The sequence below is a fragment of the Colletotrichum godetiae genome (genome assembly GCF_030913485.1).
Source record: "Colletotrichum godetiae strain CBS 193.32 chromosome Unknown BDP55scaffold_85, whole genome shotgun sequence".
Classification (NCBI taxonomy): domain Eukaryota; kingdom Fungi; phylum Ascomycota; class Sordariomycetes; order Glomerellales; family Glomerellaceae; genus Colletotrichum; species Colletotrichum godetiae.
Window position 1 is genome coordinate 106146 of NW_026851333.1, and position 21890 is coordinate 128035.

Sequence of the window (21890 nt, forward strand, 5' to 3'; positions counted from 1 at the left end):
CTCCTTTCGCCACCTCCCAAGACTGTGCCCTCCGTCCAGAAGGCAGCCTCGTCAAATCCCATTCCCACAATCAGCTGTGCCTATTTACCACTACTAGATTCCTTACTAAGACCTACCCTCCCCTGGGCATTGGTAAGAGCCCAATCATCCTTCCGAGGCAATGGCCGCAGGTTAACTTCGTTGACCTTACAGCCAGTCAGGGCCGGCAGCAGTGTCGCTGGTCTCTTCCCTAAATACAGCAGATCCTTCTTGCTTGATGGTGGACATCAGGGATGCTGTCAGTTGTCTAAGAGCTTCTGCAAGCTTCAAAGCGTCATCCAGGTCATCTTCGTCGCCCTTCTTGGAAATGACAGTCCGTAGAGACTCTATTTTATCCCTGAAGTCTTCGTATATCGCACGGATCGCCGGAGGCATGGACGTTAGATTGGAGGTTTGAGTTTCTTCGACTCCCGGTGATGCGGACGCAGACGCGAAGACGGCTGCATGAGGGTTGTTGTTGCCGTCCATATTGAGAACGAACTGTCCCTTTCACGATTGGGCTACCAGGGACTGAATAAAATGACTTTGCAGCTTCCGAATGGTCAAAGATACTCACTGCGCGAGCAGTTAGTATTGAGCCTTGTATTTGGTCACAAATCCGCGCACTCACGATAAGGATGGATCATGTCCCTAAGTCTCAGACCAATATAGCGCGACCCGAGGTTGATCAGTGACAATGATTGATTAATTCCTACTCGGTTATGGCCGCTTTAGTCAGCAGCTATGCCCGGATAGCGGGGTTTGGCCAACAGCCGAAGCGCTCCGGGTGTTAATCCGCGACGCCCCACTTCGCCAGTGCAAAACACTGACCAGCTGTCTCCAAATCTCCCACTTTGCTCTCCAACCTCAACTACCCTTGGCTGCCAACTCGTGTAGTTCGCGGTTCTCTACTAATGTACATGCATGTCTAGGCTCTATTGAGGTCTTTCTCCTCGTGCAACGGTTCAGCGTACCTACAGTCTCCCCCCAATGTTCAGCTTAGTCTGGTGTGTGACTCGATCCCGTGTTGCCCAAGGATCTCGGTCTGTTCTATGAATCGGATTGCCTTGGCGGCTGCTTTGCGCTTGTTCAGTGTGACCCGGAGATTGTGTCGTCCTGGGAGGGTTCCAAATTCCTGGCGCCGGAGTTGTCGAAACCTGCGGCATCGCAGCAGGATGTGCGATACCGTTTGTCGTCCTTCCCGGCATGGGCAGTTGGCGTTGGTGATGCCCGGTACTCTTCGTTTGAAGAGGAAATCCTGGAGCCCGATCTTTTCTGTGCGCATCTGGACTAGGAGTGCGCTGTGGCGTTTACTGAGGCCTTCGTGGAGTTTGAGGACTTTCTTCGTCGGCTTCGGCGTGAGACGGAACGATGTTCTCCCTCGCGTCTCGGTTTCCCAATTGGTTCGCCACGCGTGGTGGGACTGTTTATGCGACCATGTCTTGACTGTCGACCTGAGTTTGAACAGGGCTCTCGGCTTGTCTGCCCTGGAACCTGTCTGTCCGTCTCGCCTCCATCCCGTCGCCTCCTTGGCTGCGATGTCTGCTGCTTCGTTGCCCTGGATGCCGATGTGGGCAGGTACCCATCGGAGCTCGACTTCGAGTCCCTGTTCTCGGAGGGCTTGTGTCTTTTCTGCGATGGTCTTGAGAAGGTACGCGCCGGACTTCCCCTTTGGCTTGGCTGACGATCTGATGGCGGCCTGATTGTCGGTGTGTATGAAGATTTTGCTTCGGTAGTTTCCGCTTTCCTTGTCTGCCTGCGCCATCTCGAGGGCCAGAACGATGCCCTGCGGCTCTCCCGCGTAGACCGTCGATGTCGTGTCGTCCCCCATGTGAGATTTCCTAGTTTGCTGTGTGGTTGTGCAGACTGCTGCCGCTCCGATCTGACCGTCGATGCCGCTGCCGTCTGTATAGATGTGGGCTGCGTCGGTGTTCTTTTCCAGACAACGTTCGTGTTCTTTTCGGCCTGCTCCGTGCCTCCGGCGATGTGGATACGCGGTCCCTGCCACCACGGAGGAGTGATGAAAGGCGGTATGTGCTCGTGTTCGTGTTGTTCGCTGGTTACATGTTGTCCATCGTGTATTCGGTTTGTTATCGTCTGTCTTGGGCTCGTTTTCTTTCCTCTGCATGCGGTGACTTCGGCCATGCCTACTCTGCTGATGGTGTCGATGTTGTGTTTCCATATCTGTTGTTCGACTGGCAGGAGGTGCATTTCCACATCTAGTGTTGGGAACGAGGTTGCTCTGTATGCTCCGCACATTGCCCTGGCTGCTCTGGCTTGGAGCCTCTGCAGTCTGTTCAATGTCCTTTTCGTGTAGCCCATCTCTCCCCAACCGCTGTTGGACCACAGCGAGCATGCGTACATCATCTGTGGTATTGCGACTCCCCTATAAATCGTCCTCATCTCTCTCGTCATCACGCCCCACGTGGAGCTACCTAGACTGCTGAGTGCTGTGATGGTGTTCGTGACCTTACGTTCTGTCTCGTCGATGTGTTGTTTCCACTTGAGGGCCGAGTCCATGATGAGGCCGAGGTATTTACAGGTTGTCTTTGGCTCGATTTCTCCCCACGGGCTGTGGAGTGTTTTGTCTGTGTCGATTCTGGTTTTTGCTCGTGTGAAGTGGGTAAGCTGGAACTTTTCGGGCGCGAAGACGGAGGCGTGAGTGGAGGCCCATGTCTCGGCTTTCCGGAGCGCTTCTTGGAGCTTCTGGCAGGTTTCCTCAGTGCTGTGTCCTACGGCTAGGATTGCTACGTCGTCGATGAAACCGGTGGCTGTCGTATCCCCGGTCTCATTGCAGCTGTCCAGGAGATCCGCGTTGTAGAAGAGGTAGAGTATCGGCGAAAGGGGCGATCCTTGGGGGATGCCGGTGTCGAGTCTGTAGGTTTCGGATCGGAACCCGTCCACGTGAATCTCCGTCTCTCGGCATCCTAGGAAACTGGCAATCCACCGCACCGCCGCTTCGTCGATCCGCCTTTTCCGCAAATTGTGCAGGAGTCGGCGGTGCGAAACGTTATCGAAGGCGCCTGACACGTCCAGGAGAAGTAGGCTTGCTACCATCCCCGTCCCTGAACCCCAGGCTTCGTATATCTTATCTACGATTTGATGCAGCGCGTGTTCCGTCGACCGACATCTTCTCCCGCCCATGTGGCTGTCTGGCAGCAATCCATGTGTTTCGGCAAGGTAGCTCAGTCTCCTCGCTATGATGGCATCCATGATCTTGCCTACCGTGTTGAGGAGGGCTATCGGCCTGTATGCTTTGGGCACTGTGTAGTTGTCTTTGCCTGGCTTCCTGAGTACCACCGTGGTGGACTTTCTGAAGTGTTGGGGACAATATCCTAACCGGAGACTCTGGTTGAATATGCGGGCGAGATGTGACGTGATCCATGGTCTCGCCACTTGGAGTGCCAGGTTAGTGATGCCGTCGGGGCCCGGGGCCTTCAGCGGTGCTGCTTCCTGGATGGCGTCTTCTACTTCGCTTTCCGATACTGGCGGCAGGCCAATCTGGTTGCTGTACGATGCGTTGTTGATGTCTTCGAGATTTGCCTCTGGCGGCGGGGGGAAGAAGGTCTGTTTGAAGATTGCTGCTTTCTCTTCAGGCGTTGTGGCGACCTGAGACGTGTTGGGTTTCTTAATTTCCGGCGTAACGGTTGGCGGCTGGCTCTGTCTGTTCCGGGCCCATTTGGCGATCTTCCACAGCGATCTAGGTGACTCGGCCGCTGTTTCGACTGCTTCGCGATGTGCTTGTTGGAGAGCTTTCTTGACGATGCGGCCTTTTCTGTTGCGTGCCTCTCTGTACGCCTCCCAGCTCTCCTCTGTCTGCCGCTCGCTATAGTCGCGGCGAAGTCGTTTCGTCTCGGCCAAGATGGCTGCGCACTGCTCGTCCCAGCCTCTCCTGGATTTTGGAGAAAGGGTGCTGGTCGGGACCGCGACTTTGATAGCGGTCGACAGGGCGTCTATGGTTTTCTCTACGTATCCGTCGAGCGCTGCCTTCGTTCTTGGTCTTCCTAGCTCATGATGTAGGTTGAAGTCATCGACGACGATTTGCTCGACGTGCCGATGTGTTTCCAGTGTTGTTCGTAGCTGTTGTAGGACCGGTTGTCGATCTTCCTCCCGCGGTGACGGGTTGTACACATTGTGTAGCACTAGGCTTGTTTCGGCATCGTCATCTGTTGCGATTACCAGAGTGCAGAGGTCTCTGCTGACCTCCCTAAACTGCCAACGAGAGTGTTCAAGCTTCTTGTTGATGAAGAAGCAGACCCTGGCTGGGCCATTTTCCTCGCTGGAAGGGTGGCACAGGTGGAACCGGTCCTTGGCCGGATGGTGCGTCGTTGCACTGTAGGGGTTCCTCCATGGTTCCTGAATAGCAATGATGTCGTAATTATCGATGTTCGGGTCACGGAGAAGTGTCGCCATGACGGTGTCCTTCGATTTTCTTATGTTGTACTGTAGTATTGTGAGTGTCTGTTGTGCGTTCATTCGCTATCGTCAACAACGATCTCCATCGCTGTGCTGTTGCTTATCGTCTGCGTGTCTGTCATCTGCGTATTGGGGTCGAGCGCCTCGAGCGCTCTTCGCGATCGGATGATTGTGCGTCTCGGGCGCGTATTCTCTGCAGCTACAGTAATCGTCTCTTCCGTTTCCTGGGTTGCTGTCAGGTTAGGCCTCTTTTGGATCTTCTTCGTCGGGGACCTGCTCCGGCTCGGACGATTCTCCTGGGATTGGCCTGGTTCCAGCGTCGGCCGTGTAGTCCTCGGGCTCGGCCTGATCCGGGGTTCCGGTCCTAGGGCCGAGTGTGGGGCCGTCTGTTCCGGGTGGTACCTCGACCGTTGGCCGTAGGCGGCCTTGATCTTGGCCTTCTCGCGGATCCTGGTAGGGCATCCGCCGTGCCATGCCTCGTGTCCGCCGTAGCATGCGGCGCATTTCCTTGGGGTCGTCGTGTCGCTTTTCGTGGGGCAATCTCGGGTCGCGTGTTCTTGCGCACAGTGGCCGCATGTTGTTGTTGCCTTGCACTGGGTTCCTATGTGGCCGTATGCGCAGCACTTAAAACACTGCCTCAGACGGCACTGTCTATCCTATCGTTCGCATTGGAACACCTGGCCTTGCCAGATGAGTCCCTCGTCAATGAGTTTATTGGCGTCTTCTGCCCTTGAGAGCTCCACAACCACTGATGATGCCGTCTTTTTACTGGCTGACTGGGTCAGCCAGCCTACGTACTTAATGTCTGCTCTGGGGATGAATGCTTTATTGTCCTGCAGCAGGTCGTCTCTAATTTCTGTGAAGCGGTCCATGTTCATGGAGCTGGTTCTGATGCCGTGCGCCAGCACCCCGTAGGTTGGGATCCTCACTGCGGCGCCGTTGCCGATGTGGTTTTCCCAGTCCTCGGCAAACTGGCGGAGGGCCTCCATGTCTTTCGTCGTGGCTGTCTTGACGCTCAGGTCGCCGCTCTTGAGTTGATTGGCAGACACGGTCTTGAGCTTGCGGATATGCTCGTTGCTGCTTTGTTCGATGGCGCGGTCTACGTGCGCCTTGAGGCTACGGGGGTTCATGGCTCTTATGCTGGCAATGGTGATGGGGTCTCGAATGTTCACAATGATCTCACGCAGAGTCTGGGTCTGGGACGCTCTCTGGTTATAGGGATTATGCATGCTCCCCGCAAGTCCTCCTCGGGCGGCTACGCTAGCATATGACTGCACGGTGTTCCCCTGATTCATCGGCTCCAGTGCTTTGATATCCTTTACGACCTTGACCGCCAGCTCGCTAGCTTTCCAAGCCTCCTTAGCGGCCGCGTTGGCCGCGCGCGTTGTGTTGGTATTTTCTTTGAGTTCGACCGTGTTCTGCTGCATGGCAATTCTGATGCTTCGCGTGTCGCGGGTGGTGTTTTCGTTGGCTGTTTTGGTTTCTGCACGTAGGCTTTCGATGGCTTGGTGGAGGTGTCCGAGTTCGGATAGGTTCTGCATTTTGACAAGCAGAGAGAGGGTTGCGATGAGTGTGGCCCTCACGGCTTGCGGGTTGAGGGGGTGTTCGTTTGCGGTATCGATTGATTTGACTGCTGTCTGAAGGTGTCTGTTAAGCTGAGTGGCATGCTCTCGATGATGCGTTGGCCATAATTGCTCCTGGGGCCATGGGGTTGCCATGGTGCCTGCGTCGCTATGGGCTTCAAGACGAGCACACGGCTATCCAATTGACCCTTCAGAGTGTGTTGTGGCGCTGTTCTTGCTCGGATTTCAAAAATTCGTTCTCGCTGGTGTTGGTGTTTTTTTCTCACAAGCAGATCGAGGTGGTTTCTAAGGCGAATCCCTCCTCGGGCATAGGTAGGACCGAAGTGCGGAGTACGTTGCCATCACGCCCATCGCGCGGCAGCGGGGCGCAGAGCGCAGCCCTGTTAGAAAAGAGTAGTCCCGTCCCACACAACAGGGGTTACAGGCGCTAATGACAGGTAGCCACCGCGGCCCGTTCCATAGCTCGTTCGAGAACAACAACGTGGTTGAAACTCCGACAGCAATCGTGATGCAGCGTTCTCCCCCTTGTACGTTGTTATGAAGCAACGGTGTTGCCGTCGGCCTAAAAACGTACCACGGACTGATGCCCGATGCAAGAGCGGGAGGGTATCTAAAAAATGACCTGTCTTCGATTTTCTGTGTTCGCTATCACATCGCCGTACTATGGGCAAGCTAAGCATCGCACGCGGCCGATCGAATTGTGGCTGATCGACTGTTGAACTTCTGTGAGCTCCGGATCCCGATAGATTGGAGAAGGAGCGAAACGTCGGGCTACGTATGGAAAGTCTCGTACGCCTCGGCATTGGTATTGTTCGTTAATTGTTGAGGAGGATGCGTAGAGTTTATTACTGCTGCAGGAGGCCGACCATGCTTTAGTCTGGACGTACGTTAGTCTTGTGACTTCAGCGGAGAAAGCATCTCTTAGTGGCATGGCTCGGCGACCAACATGGACGGTATTCAAGACAGCAGTTAGGTCTTCTTTCTATGCCAGACCGATGGTCGGCAGAGAGTACCTATTGTATCACCAGTGTGTAAATTAGACCGGTCGCACCCATCAAGACCTCTACAACACTTGCGCCTTGATGCATACGGAGGAAGGCGTGAAAAGCCATACCAGGCAGTTGCAGGAGATGATCTTGTCAATGCCCACGGCACGCTTGACAGATGGTGTCCCGTACCAATGTGGGCCTTTACAGCAGAGTTAGGTGGCCTACACCCGGGGCAGGGGGCAGCCAGCAGACGCTTGTATGAGGCCGACATTTCGTATACCCACGAGAGCAGATAGCCGTCAAACACCCTCGACGGCATCAAATTGCGTCGATTCGCTGGACCGCAACTAGCGTCTGTCACTTGGCTCACGGAACTTGTTAGGCACCTTCCCTCTTGATTTGGCCCCCTGACGTCACTCACACAGAAGGTGGTGAATGGCTGATAGGTTCAAGATGGTGCCAAAGCGCTTGGGGTTTTTGTCGGCGTTCTTGGGCCAATGCTGGGGATGTCGAAGGATTCTCAGAGGGTCTATCAATTGACAGTTTCCGATCACGTAACCGGTCAGTCCGGCCACGAGAGTGATTTGCAGCATTCGAAGGGCCTGAGAGTGTCTTGTCCTTTTCTCGAAATTATTCATCGCTCGCTCTGATGTTAAAATCAGGTGCAGTATGCCGTGGAGTAACCAGAGCCACGATAGGCACTGCTATGATGAGTGGATAGGCTGTTGTGATAGGCTCGGCGATGACGGCTTCTGTCACGAGTTATGGCACACAGCAATGGGCATACGGAGTGTGGTAAGTGGCTTAACCTCTCAAAGTAGAAATAGACAAAAGAAAAAAGGTCTATATACAGGATGTAGGTGATATACACGTGATATAGCACGTGACGGGCATTTTGTGGATTGCGGTTCTCATCCCTGTTACGTGACAGCTTCACCGCCTTTTCCCCGCAACAGCTCCGCGAAAATTGATAAACGGCACTTCCGCTTGGATGAACATATTCGGTGATGAAACACCTAGATCCCCACCTCCAACATCCATTTCATAGTACCTCAAGCGAAACGAGACAAACACTCGTACGGCCTGCTAGTGGTAATTGCGACGGCTCCCTGCAGGTGAAGCCACTGATTTTCTGAGGAAAGTCCATCAAACTATTCATTCCAGCTTCATAAACCTCGTCCTATCTCAGCCATGACCTCTGAGCCCGATCGCCACGCAGCGAACCTGGAAAGTCTACTCGATCCTAGCCGTTGTTATCCGATTGTGAAATCTATTTTGTATCTGAATATTTCAGATATCCTCATGCTTCAGATGGTCTGTAAAGCATTCCGCTGGCTTCCTGCGCGTTTGCGGGGAGCGCTCTTCAATCTGAATGCACACCTGCGAGGGTTCGTTCTTGAACCTGATAAGTTCCGCCAACGTATGCAGGATTGCGACGCCATAATCTCGCGCGGGTTCGCGCTCAACTTCTTTGTCCGTGGATGTTCGCAGACTCTGTATTTGGATGTGTTTGTCCAGAACGGATAGAAGGCGGAAAGCTTCACACAATACATCACAGAGGAGGAGAGCTATGTCACCAGTTCAATGCAGGACGCAACTGACGAGCGAGATAGAGACGTATTATAGCAATCTCCCCTTCACGGACAGAGTCGAAGCTTATTATTGGCACAGATACACGGCATCCTCCTGCTTCAAAATCTTGAGCGCAAAACGACAATCCGCATCGTTCAGACTGCATCATTTCCCCTGTTAACCATCTTGCAAACCTCCTACACAACTGCAGACCTTAATTTCATACTCTGCGACAAGGCATACTCGCTCTTTCCAGCCCTAACCATACAAAAGCATGTGTTTTATCCTTTAAGAGACTTGGACAATGAAGGTGGTCGCAGGCTGGTCGAGTATGCGCACCAAGGATGGACAAATCGTGATTTCAATTGGGCGGACTGGTCATCTGAAGGTTTGAAAGGTCTGGGCTATCGGCGCATAGGCAATAAGTTATCCCTAGTTGTGCATCTTCAAGACGGCGTCGGTACACCCTCTTCCACACTTTCCCACTTTATCGAGCACTCCCGTTGCGAGATCACGCATGTGTCTCTATCCGCTCATTTCGGGAACAACACGCGCAGACGAAGAAACCTTAATGCCAGTTACCACGTGCTGACCCTGACGGCGAAGAAGATTTCTTCCTATTCTCTGCGCCGTCCACTTACGGATGGACAATTCAGTGGTTGGGAGGACTTTGTCAGAGAACGCCTTAGCAGATGGACCCGCGCAGAGCTTTTCAAGATGGAGCCTGGAGCTCGGCCAGCTGCCTTTGATCCCGCGGCTTCTTCAATTGTATTTGACGAAAACGACTTGCAAACTTTCACACAGCCCCTCTCTTGGGACTACGCGGATGACCAGCTTCCACGCTGGTATGCAGAGTGGGAAAGGATGCGACGAGAGGTCTAAGTGAAAGAAATAAAAGAAAGCGTTGTTAGACGTTTGCAGATAATGGCGTCGGAAACACGTTCCTTCATCCTCTTATTTAGCTACATTCGTCAATCGTACGGACACACGTTAATAGCCACTTGCCACAGATCTGTGAATGTCTCCATAACCTCCAGACATGCGCCAACATTGGTCTCAAATGGAACCTGAAGAATGGAGGCACCAATCACGTGGTCAAGGATACGATCGATATTATCACCTCAGGTAAAGCCATGGTTGTTGGCTACGATGTCACTCATCCTACGAACATGTCCAACGACAAAAGCGCAGCGCCCAGCCTGGTTGGAATGGTTGCCAGTGTTGACAAAGACCTCGGACAATGGCCGGCTATTGCGTGGGAACAGCCTTCCCGTCAGGAGATGCTTGGAGATGAGTTCACAGAGAAGTTCAGGCCTCGCCTCTTGTTATGGCGTCAGCGTAACCAAAACAGACTCCCTGAGTTCATCATCATCTATCGAGACGGCGTCTCGGAAGGCCCATTTACCCAGGTTCTCACAACTGAGCTGCCTATGATCCGCAAGGCGTGTGACCAGCTCTATCTGCCCAAGCAGCACCCAAGGCTCTCCATCATCGTATCCGTCAAACGTCATCAGACGCGCTTCTACCCTACGTTTGAAGTGAATATGGATCAGAAATCGCGCAACATCAAGAACGGCACCGTCGTCGACCGCGGTGTCACTCAGGCCCGTTGCTGGGATTTCTTCTTGACCGCCCACACAGCTCTCAAGGGGACAGCCCGCCCTGCTCACTATGCTGTGCTTTTGGGTGAGATCTTTAGGGAGAAGTACGGCGTGGGTGACTTGGCTGCGGACCAGTTAGAGAAGCTCACGCATAACCTCTGCTACCTCTTCGGCCGTGCCACCAAAACGGTCAGTATTTGCCCGTCGGCCGACTACGCGGATATTGTGTGTGAACGGGCTCGCGTTCACCGTCCGGCTCTTTTCGACATCTCGGACGCGGCATCGACGACCACAAGTGCATCTCAGCCCGTTGCACCCTCAAACAACGTGCAGGTGCATCCGAACCTGCAAGACACGATGTATTATATTTGATGGGCATGTGGCGAATGAAGCTTGGCGGGGAGGAACCTTGGCAAGGCTTTGTTGGCAGCGTCTCGGTCTACATTTGACAGCAGGTGTACTCCAAGGATTGAAGGACCCAAATTGTTACTTTTGAAAAAGCGAATTGTCATTGTTCAGAGTCCAGCTTTCACGTCATGACAGTTACATGATCGTTCAAGCACTGCATCCAAGCCACTTCGTAGGTAGTGCACTGTCATTTGCCTCGAATTGCTGACAACTATCAGCACGACGACCATGCCGACAGCAACGAGTTCTGGTACATGACTTTTGATGGAAGACCACTGCATCACAATCTTTACTCGTCCTCTGCGGTATCATTATCAATTTCAACCCCGGGATACTCCAATTCCTCCTTCATTCGGGCAACGGCCCGACTGATGAATTTGCTGTCAGGCTTTAGAGCCGCACACATACTCGGTACCATGGCGACAGGGATTTCACTACGCGAAGCCATTGACTTGATGAACTGTAACTGTATGCCAGCCATACGCCACAGCAGCTTCGGCTTGTGCCGATACCAGCACTTGAATGAGGCACTGGCTCGGATCAAAGCCCATGTGGAGAACTCCGCGGGCGTGTATTATGGCTTCAGGTTTGCCACAAACCAAGGATCGAGCTCCTTATCTGCCCGAGGCTTAATAGCGCACCAATATTTGAAGACGTCCAACATGAGACTTGGACGCTCGTCTTCATCTTTGACCGCAGCCATCTCAGTAGTCCAATTCATTTTGATGGCGTCCAAGTCCTCATCCAAATTCCTCAAGACGTTCTTGAGCACCGGAGTTGTTAATGCTAGCCTTTCAAATTCATTGTTTGGTTCTGCCAGATCAGCGTCCCAATACTCAGCTGTTTGGATCGCCTCGGCATTTGACGGGAGAGTTGACAATCCGCGGCTAGGACTAGGACTTGGGTTCATGTCTCGGCCGAGCTTGCGCAGTTCTTGTTCGATAGTGGGTTTGGCGATCGAAAACTTCAGGTAATCGATGATATGGACAGGGCCAAATCTGCCCGTCCAAGTCTCTTGTTCGTAGGCTGGTTTGTCCATGTTTTGGATTGCACAACCGTTTAAGATCTGTCCTTGAAATGAATGCCAATCCCTCTCTGTAAACTCAATTCCTTGCTTCGACTGGTCGACCAGGCTACCAAGAAGTGCGCTCAACAAGAGAGCCTGCTCATTGTTCAGGTCGTTCATGTTGTAGCAGAGTTGTTCCTTGAACTTGGTTGCGATTCCCAAGAAGCTGGGTTGCATGTCAAAGGTAATGCCACGACTGATCATTGCCGAAACTGCCACAGACTTGATTACTCCATGATTGAGGTCTCCGTACGACGTTGTATCCTTCCTGAGATGCTTCGAAATGTCTGGTTTTGTCGGCATAGTGGCGTTCTCAAAATGAGACACAATAGCTGGTTCCCAACACACCCAGGCCCTGTCTCCATCGTAATCGCCGCCCGAAAGCCTGTCGGCAAGCGCAACGTCTCCCTTTGCTGAAAACACGACGACGTCTTTTAGTGCGCGCAATTCCGGCTTGAAGACGGCCTTGACCTTCTGTATATCGCTGACAAGGTGCGCCGGAGATCGTGCGACAAGAACCTCGCATCCGTGCAGCATGAAGTCTGAGAAACGTTCGGTTCGGAACGGAGATGAAAAGCATATTTGCACCTCGTTCTCTTCCAGAATGTCCCAGAAGTCGACTACCATGTACAGGTACGCCGAGCCTGGAATCTTGATGCTCATCTTCTTCAGCAGATTTTCACATTTTGCGCGCCGGAGCTCCCATATCATATCTTGCATAAATTTCTGTTCGGTTGGTTTGAAGCCGCCATCGATCAAATAGTTGAGCTGATCCTCTTTGGACTTGGGAAGCTCAGCCAGGAACGGCACGCTGTCGTGGGCCAAATGCTGCGTCCTGGCGGCGAGGTTTTCGTTTACCCATTGCCGAAATCGCAGCGGATACTTGATTACATCTTTCTGAGCTTCAATTTCGTCGCTGAGCTGGTCTAGGAGCCTGTCTCCCACAGACTTCCTCATGGCCTGCTTGTCTTTGACACGGTCTTCTAGAATGGGAAGGAACTAAATGTTGAGGCTGGCGGATCGAGGCGGTGCAGCAACGGGCTTGATCTCCAGTGTCCGATGTTCTTGTTGAAGGAAGTCGCAGTCCCACTTTCTTTGCGAGGGCCAGGTCTCTATCCAGATATCGCTTACGCTGTCTTCGACGTCGATAATCCACACGCCTTTGGCAGAGCCCAGACGACCCTGAATCGCAGACGGGACGTCGCTCAAACCAAGGACCTCCCTGATTTGGCGGGCAAGAAGCAGTGACATGCGACCAACGCCATCATTCATCACTTCACCGATTGGCGATACGATATCTTCTCGTCGGTGTCGTATCTGGCTCTGATTCAGAGAAGCTACTACTGTCGTTTTGCTGAGACCAAGTTGGATGCGGGTGAAGAGCTTAAGGTAAGGTTGGTCACTGTTACGATCCAACTGCAAGAGCCAGTCGAGCATCTTCCCAACCTCCAGCTTGGGTCGCGGCTCTCTAAGGGCGTGCACAGGCCGATGGTCGGTAGAAGGAGCGACGTCAAAGTTGGTTCCATCTTCAGCAAAATAGCAAAATCGTTTTTGCAAAATGCTTTTCGGACTTGGACCAAAGAACACGTTCGTCTGAAGAACCTTGGGCTCTGCGTCCCTTGCGAAGGAAGCTCGCCACTGCCTGCCGGCCAGGTGATGCACCTTAGAAGAAAGCCAGCGGATCACCTCTTGAGATGCATCGGAGTCTCTGAGCGGAGTCGGCCATGAGCTCGTTGACGGAATCACTAGTTCAAGGAATTGATCAGACCCGAATTTGCCATGCAAACGGCATCCCTGATCCAAGACGCCCGGATTCATTTTCATGGAGAAGATTGGGCCAGATCTAGCGTTCTTTGGTTGAACAAGAAAGCCGTGAAAGAGACACGCTGCTTATGGGACGACTCAAAGCCACTTAGAATTGCTGTCCAAGCGTCGGGTGTTGGTCTTTCTGGGAAACCCTTCCCATTAAATGAACGATGCTCTCGAAGGACGTGGTCGATAGTATCGTAGTCTCTCCAGATTTCATCGTAAGACAAGACTATTTGGCCGAGATGAACATCACAATGAAGCGCAATACAGGTGATCTCCCATGCAACAGCGAAAGGAGCTCGTTTAAGCCAATGTTGGCAATTGCTGCGTTGTGGTCAGCGCAAAAGCTGAGAAGACCATGCCTGGCTGCCGAGTTCACGTCACGTCGTGGACCAGGGGCTAGGGGACTCACGCCAGATTGCCTTGAGCCGGCCCTGAAGATTGGCTGGCTCTGCAGACACCGAGGCACCGGAAACCGGCTTATACAGACTTGGGTCATCAATGCCTGAAATTTCCGTGTAGGCAGTCAAGAGAACAGGAGAGTTTTCGCAAGGGGTCGGATGGGCGTCTAGCCACGTCGATACATTGGCAACAGATCCTAAGAAGGTAACATTGGGAATGTTCTTAGAAGTTGTTGATTCCTGCGAATTCACTCGCTCCGGGATCGTCCCATGCGTTCCAGAGGGAAATGCCTTTGCGGCAGAGTCTGCCTTCATTCGGACTGTCTACCTCTGCGAGCGTTTCTCGGACCCTGATGGTGTGTTCTGCCCTGTCTAGAACACCAAGTAGTACCATCTGGAGTTCCAATACCTCGCCTGGAAAGCCGGCCTTGGGCTGTCTTGCCGTTGCGCGGCTCGGGTCGCGGCAATCATAGGGGCGAAGCCATTTCTCGCTGGCTGCGAGGGCTTTCCAGTCGAAGGCATGCAAGACTTTGTCTAGTAGAAACGATTGCTAAGAGGAGATACACGTCAGTAGACGCACGATCTTGTCGCGGGCGAATGCTGCATCGCGTTTCGCGCGCCTAGAGGCAGAGGCAGAATCCTGGCTGACGTCGGGGATCTGGATAGCAAGATCATAATCGCGGTTCAGCTTGTTGATGGTAGTGATGATTTGGTCCCTCGACAAGGTTCTTGGACTGATGAGCGGAGCCATAGCGGGAGGACGATTGGTTCACTTCTACAGGCCTCTAGTTCTGTAGGTCAGCAGACTACTCCAACAGAACACTGCCTATTCTATGTTGCTATCTCCTGGTGTTGATAGCTCTGTCGTCACCACGATGGCTGCGTGTGCCTACTTGCTATCCTTGACATTCCCAACTACGAACAGTAACCGCAAACGAAACCTCTGACACGTCGCGTACCATCAGTAGTAAAAGTCGGTTACAGGAGCCTGGCACAAAGGAAACCCCGGTCAACGCAGGATCTCCATCGCAATCTCCAAGTCCCGAATCTCCTTCTTCAATCTCTCCCTATAGTCCCTCGTCCGGCGATATTCCCCTGCCACAAGAGGAAGCGTTTCCAGGTCCAGATTAAGGACCCATTGCTCTGAGAACAGCCAGAGTGGGCTTTTAGGGCCAAAGAGCAGCTTAAAGGCGACCGCTTGCCTGAAGACGTTGTCGACGACCCGCTTGTAAGCCACCTCGTAGTAGGCCTCGAGGGTATCGTGGATGGTCTCTATAGCGTATGCCGCGTTACTCTTGTTCGTTACTGCGTCTGCAATATCGTCCAGAGGAACCATGAGCAGAGGAGTACCCTCATAATACTGCTCGTGTCGGGCTATGGAACGTAGCGTTTCCTGGATCCGCACGCCATGGCTGCGTTGATTATTATGGTTAAAATAATGGTTCAGCGTATACGGGCTAATTTGCCGTTCGACGTTGACCAGCAAGATCGCCTCGCTCATTCCGTCCTTATACTTGAGGCAGAGGTCGCTTAGTATGGCCGATGTAACGCTTTGGAGCACTTGAGTGTCTATACAGACGGCCTCTAGTGCCATAAGGATGAACCGATGGATGAGGATAATGACCTTGCTAAGATACTGCTTCGCCATTAGCTCCCATTTTGTCGATTGATCAAGAAAAACACTTGAAAGAACACCATGACCGAGTGAGCCAAGGTCAAGGCTACGGGAGCGTTGATGAATAGTCTCGATCCACTTCATGATACCTTTTTTCGGATATTCAGTGGTCCAATCCGTCACAATGATTCTGCCCAAGTCAGGGAAGGCCTCGGGATGAGGTATATCAAACAGAGCAAGCCGCAGGTTAGCATCATCTTGCTTCTCCTCCTCTTGCGCCGAAAACACAGGGCTTACGGGAGTCCTCGGTCTACTTGGAACCGGAATCTCGACCTGTGGCTCTATTTCGAAAAGATACGTGCGGGCGTACTTGTCAAAATCAGTGTTGAATTGGTCCGTCGTGTTGATGATGGCTGTGATAAGACGGAACGTGTTGTTTTCAAACACTGGATGTGCCGAGTAGTTAGCCTCTAGCGCGGCACGAACCAGGGACTGAAAGTTGCCTGCAATGCCGACGAGGTATTGCTGTTGCTCTCGCTGTGTCTGGCGAGGCGCGCCGAGACCCTTGAGTTTCTCCTCGGCATGTGCCAGTTTCTGGCGTGTCTCACTACGTAGCTCAGGAAATGCACGATCGGTAATCTCGCCAAGGAGGTCCTCCAAGCGCTCGCGTAAGGGTGATATGCCGTAACGATCCTCCGGAAGACTGTCCCAAGGATGTTCTAGGAAGATGGCCTCGCGCTCGCGCAGCGCAGCTAACGCATCGTTCTCTTCACCGTGGTCATCGCCCCCGCGATTCGTGACTATATGGTATCCAAGCTTGAGGGGTTTTCGTTTGCCTTCTACCAGGCTCACAACGGCAAGTCTGGCGCTCTGTTCTTTCAGCAGATCGACCTTGGTCAAGATCCCGAGGGTTCGGTCACCAGCCGGGTCGGCCTCCTCTACCTGTGTCAAGATTTCGGGGAAATCTGCCCGAAGCTGTGCAGTTGTCTGCACCTGTCTGTGATACGACTCAAGTCTTCTCTTGTGATCCTGCGACGCATGTGGTCCAGGAATGATCGTGATATCAATTCGTTGTTGTGCCTCCCGTCGATGGGTGATCTGGGTGGCATAGCGGGTACAAAGTTCCTGGCCGCGAGGGAATGGGATTCCCGTCAGGCTCTCCAGCAAGGACGACTTCCCCGAGCTCTGATCACCCACGGCGACAAGTTGCGGCAGGGGTAGGTAAGTTCCGATATTCCTTTCGCGAAGTCGATCGATCTTCTGAAGCCGGTCCGGGCTCGTCAAGGGGGGATGTTGGTCAGCAGGCTCGGGAGACATTGCGATGGAGTGAATCATGCGGAAAGGAGGATTTGGAATGGACGAAGCCCGAGTCAGGAAAGGATAAGTCGAAGGTGACGCTCATTTCATGTTGTTGAAAGGGGGGCCTGTGCTTTAAAAAGAGTGCTCCCGCAGTATGGCTTCCTGCAACAGTTCCACGATGGTAGACTACTACCTGTGAGTGCAGCCGCACCAAGTGATAGAGTGACCAAGTCGGTATGGTTTACCACTAGCAGCTTAAAAGCGCCCATCGCATGTGTCCTGCCGCACCCCGCGCCTCGATGACCAAGATGTGTTTGGGAGACGCTGCATTGACGACCTATTGCTTTGTGTCGCATCTTCCCTGGACCGGCCTCTCAGATCGATGGCGATTCGGGTCGTGGCGAAGCGGAAGGACACGACAGGACGATACGCCATGCAACATAGTACCGTATGGTCTCATTCTTCCACTTGGTGTTTCCGAGAGGACTTTTCTGCCGGCCGCTGCGGAGCTATGCAGGAGGCCGTCTGTATCACACAAGCCTCGCAGATGAGCAAGTTCTGGGTACGAGCTGGCCCCGGGTCATGCACAACGACGTGGCGCCGTGTCAGCGCAGAAGTTAGTCTACTGCAACGAAGTGCATACCCCGGCTGCATACGTACACATGTATTATTTGCAATAAGTCTGTAGAGACATAGGACCCTGGCGCTTTCAACCCGCGATCGCCAATCACGGTTGGCTGCTTTTGCTCGAGATGGAGACCAGACTAGGGCTATCCCTCCGCGTATTAGCAACAAATGAAGCAAGCTTAACTCTCAGTTACTACCACATCAGTGGCATGTTCAGTGACTTTGCATTTGGGTCGTGACCAGCGCGATTCCCGACCCCTGTGTCTTCATCGCGGACAATCGTATTCATCTACTCAGCCATACACTGGTAGGGAAGATCAAGCTCGCGTAAACCCCCATCAATCACTATGGAACCTAGAGAAAGCTCAGTGAATACTGCCTAAGCATTCACCTTTCGATCCTGAAGCCGGCAGCCATGATCCGTCTCCGCCAGCCGCGATTCTGTATAATGCTATCAACCCCACGAGCAACCGCAACAGTGACAAATATCGGCCAAGAGAGCACATGTTGAATCGAAAACCACTCTTATGGGCTTCCGGGGGCAAGCATCCCACCGCCGCGTCAATGAGGGGTTGACCGGCTACGAGTGCGCTAGTCTGCCAACTGCACTCAACAGCCCCCGCCCTCGGTCAACAGTGGCGGCAAAACCCCCGTCATCCGCGGTTCGCTGTGTCGTCTTTACTGCTCTTGTGCGTCGCCGAGACTGGTCTCCAAGCGGGCAGATGCAGACCTCATTCGCAGCCTGGTCATGGACTGCCACTCTGGTGGGCTGGAATAGTCTCCTGTGGCTCCAATCGATCGACGCAACCTCGGGAATCTGCTGAAGCTGTTGGCGCGTTCCCTGCCCTTGTACGCGCTTGTATGAACAAGGAACTTACTAGTCAGGCGAACCAAGTGCTCGACTCTGCGGGGACTGAAGTACGGGCACAGACCTACTGCGTGGGCGCTCAGGGGCCATACGCTATCTTGACGTGACGTCCAGGGTAGCCCGCAGCTAACGAATCGAACGGCTCCCCGCGCCACCCTGACACATGTACGCCGGAACGTGTTGGAGGCTCTTCTCATCCGCCTGGTGACACCTCATTTGTCGGGGCCAGCATCACCGCAGCCCCATAAGCCTAAGCACCGCAGCATGCACGGCGTAAACTGCCTGGCGCTTCCTCAGACGGAACGTCCCCCACGCCACATGCAACAAACAAATGCCACCGTGTGTAGCCTTTTCGCATATATTAAGGAAGGGCGTGCACTTCACCGTCCGTGTCAACAACATCCAGGGTCTTTCGTGGGTTGTGATCGCGCCGATGGCCAAACCAACCGGAAGCCAAGCCTGCGCTCCCGACAGGGACCCTCATGTGTTGTGGGGCTAACCGCATGCATGCAACATAAAGAGCCCCCATAACGGGCGCTAGTCTAGACTGACACGCTGCAGCGGAGAGTGAAGCGAGCGGCCACAGCACTACAACTAGACCACGATACGGGGTTGCCACCAGGCGTGCCGCCAGGCGTGCCGCAAGCGCGTGCCACTGCTCGCCTGTCTCCGTTGTTTGACAACAAGGGGGCTTGATGGCGCAAGGTGCGCAAGCTAGCAAGTGTTTGCCGTCACTTCGTCCGAAGAGCATGCTACTTCGGCCGCCCTGCGCCAGAGGTACCATCAGACGGGCGTCGTTCAGAGTATGCTCCGGCTGCATTGATCAGGTGCTCCAACGCCATCCTGACGGTGCGTCCAAGTGTGCCAGCCCCTAAACCTGCGTTGGAGCACCGTTGCGAAGGCTCATGGTAAACGATTCGTGTCGCCATCCCGGCCTCGTGCAGTCGAGGTGGCGGCATAACACGCGGTCGCGACGCGTCCCCTCATCATTCGGGGGAAGAGACACGCCACAAGACGACCGGGGCCGATCGTGTCGCTAGAGCACACAGTGAAGGGCCCCCAGTGGTGCCTCTTTTCAGAATAACGTATCGCTAGTCATTGCGTACGAAGACGTCGTGCTGCCGTTGTCTGCACTCGACGTCGTTCATCCGCTGTTGACGCTGGGGTTGGACCCATCGTTCACCTGCTGCAAACGTATCACACCTCCCAGAGTCCCGATAAACTTCCATCGCGATCCGTCAAGCTCAAACGCAAGCTTGGATGTATCTGTAGATGAGAGGAGTTGAAAGATAGACACGCCCCTATATTGTAGTTGACTGCATCGCAAAGCTGAAGTTGGATACGCTGTCAGTATTACAAGGCAGCTGCAACGCTCTCTACTTGGAGACCTCCCCAGTCCGAAATCACCTTTGGAATGTCTCAACTCAGTACAAATTAAAATCAGCAAAGCCTTCTCTACAACAGCCTTTCTTGCAGCCCTCACAAAGCTCTTTCTTGTGGGGAGGGGTACCCCTTTTTTCGTACACACGCCGCTCCATTGCCACGCCCGCCCACTTCTTCAACCGATATGCAATTCGATCGACGTATGTGTCCTCATCCAGCGAGAAAATCCCCAGTTCCTTGCACACTCTGCATCGCTGATTGTATACGACTGCATTATAGCCGCCGCCTGGGTATCCCTGGATCGCCAGAGTCACTTTTCCGCTTATCCAAGTTTTGTTGGAACAAGCGCCGTTGTCGCAAGTGAACTTTCCCTTTACCGAGGTGGAGTGAGTGTTGTTTGGCTCTCGTGTGGTCTTTTTGCTGACCCAGACGACGGTGATATGGCCGATGACGGCATTAGCGACTTTTGGGTGAAGCAGCGGGAACGTAAAAGAAGTCTTCTTTCCGGTACTGCGATTGTAAGACTTTTTCTTCGCCATCTTGAGGTAGGAAGAAGATGTACTTTTTGGGACAAGAGTCCGTTTTCGTCTTTCGAGCGATTGCGCAAATGATGATGCCTGAAGCTGGGCGTCTCACTGAAAGCTTTCGTCTACAGTCAGGGGACGGCTTATTTAAAGCATTGCAAGGGCAGCGCGGGGTAATCAACTCAGAATGAATATGATAGGCCGCGAGGATACAGTGTACAGAATGCAATAGTCTGGCGGTGGACTTGTTTTACTGGCGTATATATGCAGGCCAACCAACAAGACTGCACTGGCATGGAGGACAGCGGCGAGGTGAAGGTGTGACACTCTGCTGACCACCCCGCAGTGTCCAAGACTGTGAACTTGCTATATCTAAAGAACTAGCGTTCACTAAGCAAGTCAGCCGTGTAGGTCATTCGGACCATTCCGACGGAGACCGGGGCCGTTGTCGAACAACTGTTTCATCGGACTGGTCGATCTAAAACACCCACTATTTTCGAGGAGGGCGGCGGCGGTTGGCCGTCCGCAGAAAACAACATGGGAAAGAGCAAATCAACTGATATGTCCATAAAATACCAATCGGACCAGACTCCTCAAATGAATCCCTTTCTTTCGGCCAGAATTGGCGCCGCACATCATCCGTGAGAGACCGTTGCTTACGCATTCCCGTCTACCGTTTCCATATTCGCTGTAGCATTGCACATCTCGACGGAGCCACTTACATAATCATCCCAGCTACCGCATCATAATCAATTTCCTCAAACCTCCCCACCAATTCAGCTTCATTTGGTGAGGATGTCGCCACCCCTCTTCAAATCTCCTATTGGGGGCGTCTGAATGCCCTGCAGGACATACTCTTGAAGCCCGAACCTGCTACCTTCATACATACATACACACATGTTCTTGCACCATCGATTTCTCGAAGGGCTCATGATGGCTGATTCTAGGGATTCTCAGTGCAAGAACATGCATTAGGGCCGTCAACATATTCCAGAAGCCGGTTCAGAGCCAAAAACATCTTCGCCGATCACGTGCCCAATTGGCATCTCATGTGTGCGAGAACTAGGACTGAGTCTTCGAACAGCGCCCAGGTCCTGCATCGCAAAATAGCCAGCCAAACCTAATCATTACTTTAACTTGTGGTTCGGTCATAAGCAAATCGAGGTGGGTGTTGGAGCATCAGTGCGGCACGCGCTGCGTGTGCACGCTGCCGGGAGACTGGCCCTGTCTGAACTCACAACCATTGCTGACGAAGCCTCTCGCTCTGTCTGCTTGCTTTCAGTGGCGCAGAACATTGCCGGAGGCATCCTGCCCAGGGCCAAGTGCTGAGCCTTCCATCCCCATTCGTTTCTGGCAGAGGCATAACAAGTCGGTTATGTCTAGCACATTCATCCGTAACCGGCGGAGCAGACGCGATGGGCATCGAGCAAGTAGGTGTCTATCTTCTCAATGCGCTGCTTGTGCATTCCACCACGAGCCCGACGGTTGTAGTCAAGATTCATATCCTACGCGCGTTTTCTCTGGGAAACCAATCCTCTTTGCTCAATTGCGTGGCCAACGTCTGCTGAGGTTTCCTGCTTCGAGCGCTTCATAAGAGCCGCCGATCGAGGTGGTTTCTAAGGCGAATTCTCCTCGGGCAGAGATAGGACTGAAGGGCGGAGCACGTTGCCATCACGCCCACCACGCGGCGGCGGGGCGCAGAGCGCAGCTC

General features: G+C 53.3%; 6 protein-coding genes across 6 annotated transcripts; 2 read left to right on the forward strand and 4 right to left on the reverse strand.

The window, feature by feature from the left end:
* Window positions 1–186: 186 nt before the first annotated feature.
* BDP55DRAFT_734677 (uncharacterized protein) lies at window positions 187–507 on the reverse strand (the record flags this gene model as incomplete). The annotated part of the gene is made up of 1 exon (XM_060580233.1): window positions 187–507. The coding sequence occupies one exon, from the start codon at window positions 505–507 to the stop codon at window positions 187–189; it is 321 nt and encodes a 106-aa protein (XP_060422530.1).
* A 7801-nt stretch (window positions 508–8308) lies between these two features.
* On the forward strand, window positions 8309–9460 carry BDP55DRAFT_698806 (uncharacterized protein; the record flags this gene model as incomplete). The annotated part of the gene is made up of 3 exons (XM_060577821.1): window positions 8309–8514; window positions 8545–8623; window positions 8678–9460. 3 exons carry the CDS (start codon window positions 8309–8311, stop codon window positions 9458–9460), a joined length of 1068 nt encoding a protein of 355 aa, XP_060422531.1.
* A 161-nt stretch (window positions 9461–9621) lies between these two features.
* On the forward strand, window positions 9622–10551 carry BDP55DRAFT_566604 (ribonuclease H-like domain-containing protein; the record flags this gene model as incomplete). Its single annotated transcript, XM_060570519.1, has 2 exons — window positions 9622–10084; window positions 10235–10551. Coding segments are annotated over 2 exons (780 nt in total), but the record flags the coding sequence as incomplete, so codon positions are not given.
* A 385-nt stretch (window positions 10552–10936) lies between these two features.
* On the reverse strand, window positions 10937–13471 carry BDP55DRAFT_773804 (RNA dependent RNA polymerase-domain-containing protein; the record flags this gene model as incomplete). Its single annotated transcript, XM_060581189.1, has 2 exons — window positions 10937–12652; window positions 12785–13471. The coding sequence occupies 2 exons, from the start codon at window positions 13469–13471 to the stop codon at window positions 11162–11164; spliced, it is 2178 nt and encodes a 725-aa protein (XP_060422533.1). The 3' UTR covers window positions 10937–11161.
* Window positions 13472–14613: 1142 nt separating this feature from the next.
* On the reverse strand, window positions 14614–17230 carry BDP55DRAFT_684699 (P-loop containing nucleoside triphosphate hydrolase protein). Its single transcript, XM_060576413.1, has one exon. It carries the CDS (start codon window positions 16811–16813, stop codon window positions 14873–14875), a length of 1941 nt encoding a protein of 646 aa, XP_060422534.1. The 5' UTR covers window positions 16814–17230; the 3' UTR covers window positions 14614–14872.
* Window positions 17231–19696: 2466 nt separating this feature from the next.
* On the reverse strand, window positions 19697–20194 carry BDP55DRAFT_566608 (zinc-binding domain-containing protein; the record flags this gene model as incomplete). The annotated part of the gene is made up of 1 exon (XM_060570520.1): window positions 19697–20194. One exon carries the CDS (start codon window positions 20192–20194, stop codon window positions 19697–19699), a length of 498 nt encoding a protein of 165 aa, XP_060422535.1.
* Between the last annotated feature and the right edge of the window lie 1696 nt (window positions 20195–21890).